This window comes from Larimichthys crocea, chromosome VI (genome assembly GCF_000972845.2).
Source record: "Larimichthys crocea isolate SSNF chromosome VI, L_crocea_2.0, whole genome shotgun sequence".
In the NCBI taxonomy this organism is placed as follows: domain Eukaryota; kingdom Metazoa; phylum Chordata; class Actinopteri; family Sciaenidae; genus Larimichthys; species Larimichthys crocea.
The window spans coordinates 1,591,111-1,600,629 of record NC_040016.1 but is presented as its reverse complement, the minus strand read 5'-3'; the positions used below and the strand labels follow the sequence as shown (position 1 = coordinate 1,600,629).

Genomic DNA, 9,519 nt, shown 5'->3' with positions numbered 1-9,519 from the left:
TAAACACTATATAACTTTACATATGAGGTAACTAAATGTTTACTAATACAAGGAGTCAAATGTTACAAGAAGACATTTTGATGCGTCAGGAAAACACATTACCAATATTTTTTGTTAAAGTTGGGAGGGAAAAACAACCACAACAGAAAACACTGCTAAGTTTTAAACTCGTTTGCTTTTTTGGTGTAGTTTGATCACATTTTATTGACAGTGACCAAAAACAAAACAAACAAAAAAAAACAGCTGTAATGGCACCTACCTGTCAAACAAAGCAGCCACAATCTTAATTATGCGAAACTTTAAGCCTTAATATAATTTGAATATGTAAGAATAGGAAATTCAAAGTCAGTATAGTTGTCAAACAAGATAATTAGTTATAGAGACTGTAAACTGTTAAAATGTTAATTATTGTACCTTCTGCATAGGCTTTACTTCACAGCCAGCACACAAATCACCAATCTTCTGGTGTTATAAATGTTGTAGGCACTATGCTATTAAAGTGTCCTAGTAAATCATTACAGTGAACCTGCATACACAACACCAGGACGTCAAGTCAAAATGTCTTCCATGGAAAGAAAGGACATATTCTAAGAGGGTTATTGAGAAAACATGTTTTCATGTCTTTGAGCTTACGCTGACTTCTCACAAAATGACTTTTACAGGCAACAAAAGACTAAGAAATAGTGTTTATGAAAAACTGAACTTTTATTTCTTTGAAATGCTTATACAAAACACACATTTAAAGTTTAAGGCATATATTGCACAGACTATTGAGAAGTTTTTAATATAAAAAAGGGACATTATCCCTCAGTCGTAGGTTTAAGGCACAGCAGCCAGTCATACTGCCAAAGGTCAGTCATGATTCACAACATGAACTTGAAAAAACATTTTTGAATGCATTTGGCTGGAAAGAAACTACAGTTTGAGATAAAGTTCATGCCAATACAAAACAAAAAAAGAGAACATACCTTGAAAATATTTACATGCATCATCACATTGTCTGATCTGATTGGAGCGGCATTTTGCATCTAAAAATCACATATAAACCTGCTATTAAAAAAGAAAAAGAAAATACCTGCCTGCCTAATCGTAAGCCAGCCACTTCCAGTATTATAACCGATAAGGTGTTGTCACAGTGACATGATGTATTATGAACAATAAAAATATTACTTTAATACTTAGTATTCTACATATGACCCAAGCCTGACATGACCTGTGTAAATTGAGGTATAAATGCTCAGTCTAGTGAGTACCTGTAACAGAAAAAAAAACAAAAAGACAGATCCTCCATAGAGCAGAACTGACTGTGAGGAAAGACTAAACAAAAATAAGTGGAAATACAAGAAGAGAGTTGGAGTTTCCACATCTGCCATTAAGTTTTTTTGAGGGCGCTCAGAAGTACTGTGGCCCGACATCAGACTCTCTCGTCCTGTCGTCTCTTTGCACATACTAAACTGTTTGAACGATGCACAGCTCAGTGACACTGGTAAACTTGACAGCATTGAAGATTCGCCTCACAATTCTGCTACGGTAATATTCACATAGGAACTTTTCCACATGATGCTACTGTAAATGAATCCAGGTGGCGGTCAGCCATATATTGTGGTTATGCTAAGACAGTTTCATGGAAACTACAGCTTTATGAATGAGCAGAAATTCTATAGGAACCATTTCTAAACACAGGTGGAAAGCATTGATGGAAAAAAAAGAAGAGAATTATGCTCTTTTACCCTCCTGAGAAAAAACAAAAACAAAACAAAAAGAACCCAACAAATTTCAGTACATGGGCTACATTTGCTTGTAGAGACATCAATTCATCTTTCCACTAATAAGACATTCAGGTTTGAAATACATTGACCAAATCAAATCAGGGAAATAAGGATAATTAATATACTTCCTCTAAATCAGAGGATCCAACATTTAAAGTGTTTTTGCACCACAAAAGCTAAAAGGCGCCATGTCTCACAGCAAGTGTAACGTTTCAGGTCAGGAGCGGTAAGAGCTTCATGGGGCCACCAAGCTGCTCACCTCACCACTGAAATTGATTTCTGTAACAGAGCCAATGTGACCTTCTCCCCCTTCATCCTATATCCACAGCCATCCTTCTCCTCAACAACAACAATCCCTGAAAACTGTACACAACTGATCACAACAGACATAACTGCGTCTTATTTGGCAAAACACACAGAAAACAGGGCGCGCTATTATAGGTTGGGGGAAGAAAAAGTATAACTTGAGACCATGTATTGGGTGGTTGAGATGACAATTCACGAGGGCTGATGAATCCCCTTAGCTATAAAAAAAAAAGGCAGGAAGATGGGGAGGTGAGGGTGGGTGGGGGTGACACATCAAGGCGAGTCATTCAGTCAGGCTCGCTGCAGTACAATCAATTTCCCTGCTGCTCATCTCCATGGAGAAAAAAAAAAAAAAAGGGGGATGAAAGTAGTGGCGTAACAGACTAAATTCTGAAAAATCATCTGAATTGCACGACTGTAGAGAAATACGCTGTGTGTAGAAAAAAAAACAAAACTCATGTCTTCCTTTTAATCCTGGGAGAGGAGTGGATGACGGGCAGTCTGGCCAATGATATCAATGTCTTTTGTACATTCAATAAAGTCCGGTACTGCTACTGAAGAGGCTAACTGCTGGTGCTGATAATTACACCGGTTGAAATTTTGTACAATTAAGGGATATCCTCTTCCTCGTTCATAAATCGTCATGTGGAAAGAGATTTGAAAAGGTCATGAAAAACTATACACTACGTCGACTCTCCGCTGTGGAATGTTCATTCCGAGAAATGGCATCAAAAGTGATTTTACCAGCAGGCGCCTCCATCGAAGAACAGCATATTTTAAACAATAAAAAGTTGCTTGAAAACAACAAGTCTGTAACAGCCCACGTTCATTACTTCACACATCTCATTTAATTCCCTGTATTCTGCAGGCACAGGCTTTAACGACAAAAAGGGGGCCGGTGATGAAGATACATTCTCCTATATACAGTGTTGTCCAGCCAAAGGGAATGTTTGGCCCCTCTCCTCTGCTGATATTTATATTTGTATATATATTTTTAAAAAAAAGGTGCTTTCAGCTCCTAGTTAACAGTTTCGCTCACTGTGTGCAGGCTGTGCTGCGGGCCCCACACTGTGGTGATGGGGGTCTTTACCACTTGAAGAGAGCTCGGTTGCCTGGTATCAGCATGGACCATGCTCCAAACGCTGGGCACCACTGTTGAATTCCTCTGTGCACTACTACTACTACTAATACTGCTACTGTTGGTGGTGGTGCTGTTGCTGCTTGTGGAGGAGGGCTGAATAGGCGGAGAAGAGAGGTGGGGAGCCAGACCTAGAAGAGGTGCAATTGTTGGTGTAGAGGAGGATGTTGGGGCTGAGGTGGGGAGAGGAGTTGGAGCTTGTGCCGTGGCAAAGACTGTGGTGTGAACAGGGGCTGGAGACGATGCGGTCGAGACAGGTGATGGACATGGAACTGTAACTGGGATTAAGGGGGATTTGTGGAACGGCAGGTAAAGCGGGATTCCTCTGGGGGGTGTAAAGGAGGTGATGGCCGGAGAAGGAGCAGCTGGAACAAGCGCTACGCTGTGGGGTGAAGTCTGGCTTGGAGCAGTGACGGTGCTGGAACTTGTGGCTGGGAGAAGGGCTGGTGATGGCACTGAGACTGGCCTTGTAGCTGGCACCGATGCACCCGCAGGGCATGCAGTGTGCAGCAGAGCTTGAACTGAGTTTGAGGATGGAGCTGATGATGGAGCTGATGATGAAGCTGGGGTGATGGCTGGAGCAGCAGCTTGTTTTGGGGAATTGGGCTGTCCTAAAACTGAGGCAGACACTGGCACTAAGGTTGGCAGATGGGCTGAAATGAGCTGGGGCTGACTTGGGCTGGAAGCTCTGGCAGTGTCCTTCTCCAATGGGCTCCAGATGACTTTATTCATTGGGAGAGGAGATAGCCTCTGGGCTGAGACCAGGACTGGAGCCGAGACTGGTGCAGAGGCCGCTAAGGACAGAGGCACTGGAGCCTTCACTGAGGCTACAGCGGGTACTGGTACAGCCATAGCCTTCTCCATCAGACTCTGCACCCTTGAAGGATCCATAACTTGTTGGCTGTCCTCTGGAGGCGGTGTGGGTCCCAAGTCACTGCTGTAAGCACTGCACTGTGCCTCCACTGGTTCAGTCTTTACTGCATCTGTGGGTCTGTTCTGGCTCTCCTGGAGTCTTTTCAGGTTCTCCTGCTCTGCTGCCCTCTGTAGCGCTGCATCGACCAGGAGCCTCAAGTCGCTGAAGTCCTGGGTGGGGAACAGCTCTGGTGGGGTTGGCGGTGGGGTGTTGAAGAGGCCACTGGTGGGGCTAGCTGCCATTGTTGTGCTGGTAAGACAAGTGCCCTGTTCCTCTGCTTCCCTCAGTAGACTTTGCGTATCCAGCTTCATCAGCGCCTGGACCGATCCCTCCTTACCGGGGTAGCCTGCTCCTGTCAGAATAGCTGTCGCCGTGTTCCCAAGAAGACTGAGGTCCAGTGTGGGGGCAGAGCGGATGACAGACGGGCGTTGTTGTGATGATGGGTTGCTTTCTGGGGAGCTGGCTCCACCCCCATTAGACGAGTGACTTTCACCTTTACCGCCAACCTTGCGGGAGATGGTGAATTTTGTGGGATCTTTGCCATCCTTGCGAAGCAGGTCTGGGAGGAGGCGGCGGCGTGCATTGATGAACCAGTTACATATCTGGAAAAAGAGGCAGAATTTATGGCATGAACAGAACTGACACCGACTTGACTGGATGGTCCCCCCCCCCCCCCCCCCCCCCCCCCCCCCCCCCCCCCCCCCCCCCCCCCCCCCCCCCCCCCCCCCCCCCCCCCCCCCCCCAATATGTTTTGAGCAACAGATTTAGACACCAATAGTCAGCCCGATCCATAACTCAACCTTGCATCACATTCAAGATCTAAAAAAGTAATTTGAGGCCTGTGACTTTAATAACCACCTACACATTTCTCTACATCTGTATCAGGCCTTGCTCACCCCCTCTAGTGGTACAGCCGCCCACACAAAGAAGAAAGAGACAGACAGACAGACAGATGAGAGCCCTCAGACAGCTGGCAATAATGAAGGTCTGAGCTCAAATATGCTGAGCCACAGAGAAGCCAGCCAAAGGCATTCCAGTGAACTGACTACATGACAAGAAACTCTGCTGCCGCCTCATGCTGATCTGTAACGCCTGCTCTAATGCAGCCTGTGTGCGCCTGTATGTCGAGAGGGAAAGAGGAAATGTCTACTACTGATGCAATGAAGTGAAAAGGAAAGGCTGGGAAAGTGTCACACTGTGGTGATACCATCTGATTATTGTTTTGAAATTAAGATCTGATAGCACAAGAGTAGGAATTATGTAACGGTATTATGACAGCAGTACAAGCGCTTCTCTTGTATACAGACTTTCATGTTGATAAAAGAGATAAATTTAGTCTGGTGCGCAAGCTTTTGTGCTACAGGAAAAACAATATCTAATGATTTGCAACCTTGATTAAATTTAAAGTACTTTTACAAATGTTTTAGAAGAAAAAGAAATAAAGCATTAAAATTCAGGAAAGCTTGGTGATGACAAAAATATTTATCACAAACTAGATCAAGTTCTACCACCAGAATGCAGAAACAGTGTGTATCATTTCCTCTGGCAACCCACACTACACAGTGTAGATATCATAAAAAAACAACAACACGGTCCTCACCTGCAGCACAGAGAGGTTGGTCTGGCCTGACAGACTGAGTTTCTCCTGCTCTGACGGGTAGGCGTTGAAGCGGTGCTCGTACAGCCAGCTCCGCAGAATCTGCACCGCCTCCTTGGGCAGGTTGCCGCGGCGACGGCGCTTCCCAAAGAGCCCTCTTCCTGACAGGTCGAGCGGGGAGCCGTCATCGCTGTCCGACACAGCCGAGGAGTGCTCCTGCTCCGGGCGATGCTCGTCTTCTAGAGCTGAGGAGGAGGAGGAGGAGGCTTGTCAGTTCACTGTCACTGCACTGTCATTTAACGGTTCATACAAAAATCAGCTGGTCATTTTTTTATGCATCCTTATTTTGTCATACATAAAGTGTGAGGAAGAAGATAGCTGTTGATATTGAACGATTGGCTCTACAGTCCCTCGAGCTTCTGCGGGAGAGTGTTTGGTTTGATTCACTTTATATGTAAAATAAAATCTTTACTTCCCATGTGAGCAAAGCCTGGTCGCAAAAATAAACATCTTGTTTGTGCTGATTTGGCACTTTAGCGGCGAACAAGTGCACAAACCTCATGTTACTTTTAAACCTCCTATTTTTAAAGTGAGGTTCACGAAAGCAGCAGTGGGCTTAACATGTTCAAACACTGGCTTTGTGGTTTGAACTTTGTTGTGGGATATCTTCTCTTTTTTTGGTGAATCTATGGTTGGCCACTGGAGAGAATCTCCCCTCAAAATGGAGCATGCCTGATCCCAGGGGTGGGCCACAGAATGCAGTAAATGTCTTTCTCTGGGGCTGGGTGAAACCTGACCCCCGGGGCAGCGCCTGTCTTCACAAAGAAGATTGTGTGCATATCAACATCACAGTAGCTAGTGGCCCAGGAACCTATTGACCATGCAAAAGAGGCCGTTTTCACCTCATGCCACTTCGGCTGAAGACCGCTGGAGCGGTTGACAAAAATCTTTTGAATTCTGCATTCCTCTTCAACGTCCTGAGCAGAATTAGAAAAAGTGGGGGGAAACTTAAAAAAAAAAACATGCAAATTCAGCGCATGTCCTTAAATTTCTGTAAGGGAGCCAAAATACCCCTAGAAGCCAGAAATATGGCACAGTAGGGATGTGCATTATTGATTATTAAAGTTTTATCATTTTAAACAAACTGTAAAAACACTTGCAACCATCACTTAATTCTTTAATGTGATTTTGCAAACAAGAAATATCCCCATTAATGTCACTATATTGACTCTAACACAGCACCTAGCTCTGGGTTTTTATGAATTAACCATTTCTGGGTTAAATCAGCCTCATCCATCATCCTGACAGACACCTCAGGTTCTTCTCACCTTTAATAAAAACAGAGAGAAATGAAGTGGGCCACAACAAAACCGCATTACCACAACTCTGAATCACTGGATAGACATTTAAAGCTTCGTCATCATAAAACACCCGATGAACATGGGATTGATTTAGTCAATGAAGCAGATTTCAGACAGATGTTTGTCTAAAGACAGACAGACTCTGCAGCTTACACAGAGTCACAAACACAACAAGTTTTGTTTACAAAATGTCTCCTCGACCTGCAAACAAGTGGGTAAATCTGTGCCTCGTGGGAGTGATTTCTTCCTCTTTTTGTGTGGGTGTATTTTATTTTGAAAGAAAGGGAGGCACACCGGTCCTCAGAGGAAAGTTTGGAGGACTAAAACTTCACAACACGCTCACGGATTTGAATCTGACCGTTAGTAACGCCACCAGCAAACAACCACATCAAACAAGCAGCAGCTCCCTTTGTCAGACAGATAACGTCATAACCAAAGTGAAATCAAATCCACGTCCAAAAAAAAAGAAAAAAAAAAACCCTAACCCCAGTCGTGCTAAATGTGACGTTTAAAAAACGAGGCAAACCGACGAGCTAGTCGGTAAATTAGCCATCTGGAGCGCACAAAGGAGGCAGGCAAGAAAGGAAAGCACAGCCTCCCGCATGTCACTCCGCCAGATGGACACCATGCCTGCCTCCAGAGATAACTAGCTGGGCTAGCTGTCCCTCCAAATTTCAAACACAAACACACGCTGCATTTGCTCGCAACAAAAAGCCCCGCATACCAGGCAAAACCAACAGCTAACACAAAAAAAAAAGAAAAAAGAAAAAGCCACAGCAGGCTCGCAGACGGGACACTTTGTGCGTGATAAAAACGTGGCTGAGAGTGAAGGAGAAGAAAGAAAAAAACACAACACACACGACTCACCTCGTTTGAATGCTTTCATTCTTTGTTGATGGCTCGCTTGAAAACACGCAGCTGTCCAAGTTGCTCGCTGTACAAAGCGTGCCCGGGAGAGCCAAACGATGGTTGACACAACGACACTTTCTTCCCAAGAAGCTGAAGGTGTTGCGCTTTTCCCGCCCGACTTAAATACCTCGTTTTAGGGTTTCTGCCTCACAATAAGGTTTCGCAGGACAGTCCGTTTCCATCGCACTCGTCGCTTTCCGCCAGGATAAATGTTTTCTGTTTTGTGTCGCTTGTTCCTTTTTTTACCTGCGCTCAGCAGCGCCAGCTCTTTGCCAATCTTGACAGTCGCAGCTGAAATGATCCCGCCTCATCAAGCGGCGTCAGCCAATCACGGCGCTTTATTACGCCTCCCGGGTTGTCGTTAGCCAATCGGGGCGCTCGGCTAGACAAGCAGACAAGGCTCCGTGTCAGTGTGACTGACGGGAGAACCATTTCATTCAAAATATATCGCAGTAGTCATTGAAACAATTATTTCTCGACATGGTCGAAACCACACGGATACATAGACACGAGTCTGTGTAAATATAGCAACACGGTCATCTTTGTAAACCGGCGTTGTCCACTTTTATTGCCGTGTACGTGAGGCAGCCACACAGTGTGGGAAGGCTTTACGTAACGTTGAGCAAAATGTTCTCGTTACATAAATCATAAACGTCGAAAAAAGCGTCGACTGGTGACCGCATTTGACCAGCTCATTGTATATTTACCGAGTCATTTCGACTCACACTGTCTGGAGCAATTAGTTAGTGTGATGTTTTGGACATTAAATCAGTTTATTGGACTCCAAGGCTTGTGGTGTTGCAGATGTGTCGGGATGTTTTGACTCTCCGTGCCAAATGAGCGGGAGCACAGGTTTAAATTACAGATAAAAACAGATGCAGACTTTAGGACTGAAACAGATTGGAGGAAACAAAGTCAAATCAATCAAAACAACAAAAAAATATGCAGTAAATGAATGAAAACAGTAAGCAAAATACAGCCATGGTGAACTTTTTGAGAAAGTATCGTGTGCATTTTTATTGAATGTTACGTCTCTCCATTATACATTTGATCAACTTTGAAATAGTATAAATAGATCTACAGCATTGTAAAAGATGAATATTTTTCAGTCTGGTTTTGTTCTTATTTACAGAAGACGACTTTAAGAAGCACAGGGGCAAGAAATGCAACATTATAAGTTTCATCTTAATATCAAAGAACCCTTTTACTCAATATTGCACATATACTTTTAATGTTACCAGAGTATAGTGACAAGAATCTAGGTAAATCTCATTTTATGAACAACACACCCACTCACTCATAACTTTGCCTCAAACAATACAACCCTTTTATACTAAACCCCAACAAACCCTGACATACACACAGCCTATAGAGTATTATACTGAACAGATCTTAGTTTTTTTTTAAAATATGTGCTTGCTTCATAAAATGTTTTGTTCTAGTATTTTACAGACACTTTTTGCTATTTCATATCTCTTGTGGTAAGAGCAGAGGTTCTGCCCCTCACCCCTTTCCCAGTTTTATGC

General features: G+C 43.9%; 1 protein-coding gene across 1 annotated transcript; it reads right to left on the bottom strand.

Moving 5' to 3' along the window:
* Window positions 1-686: 686 nt before the first annotated feature.
* Window positions 687-8,315, bottom strand: tgif2 (TGFB-induced factor homeobox 2). The gene is made up of 3 exons (XM_010752564.3): window positions 7,952-8,315; window positions 5,727-5,968; window positions 687-4,728 (listed from the first exon to the last, which is right to left on the bottom strand). Exons 1-3 carry the CDS (start codon window positions 7,968-7,970, stop codon window positions 3,094-3,096), a joined length of 1,896 nt encoding a protein of 631 aa, XP_010750866.3. The 5' UTR covers window positions 7,971-8,315; the 3' UTR covers window positions 687-3,093.
* Window positions 8,316-9,519: the final 1,204 nt, after the last annotated feature.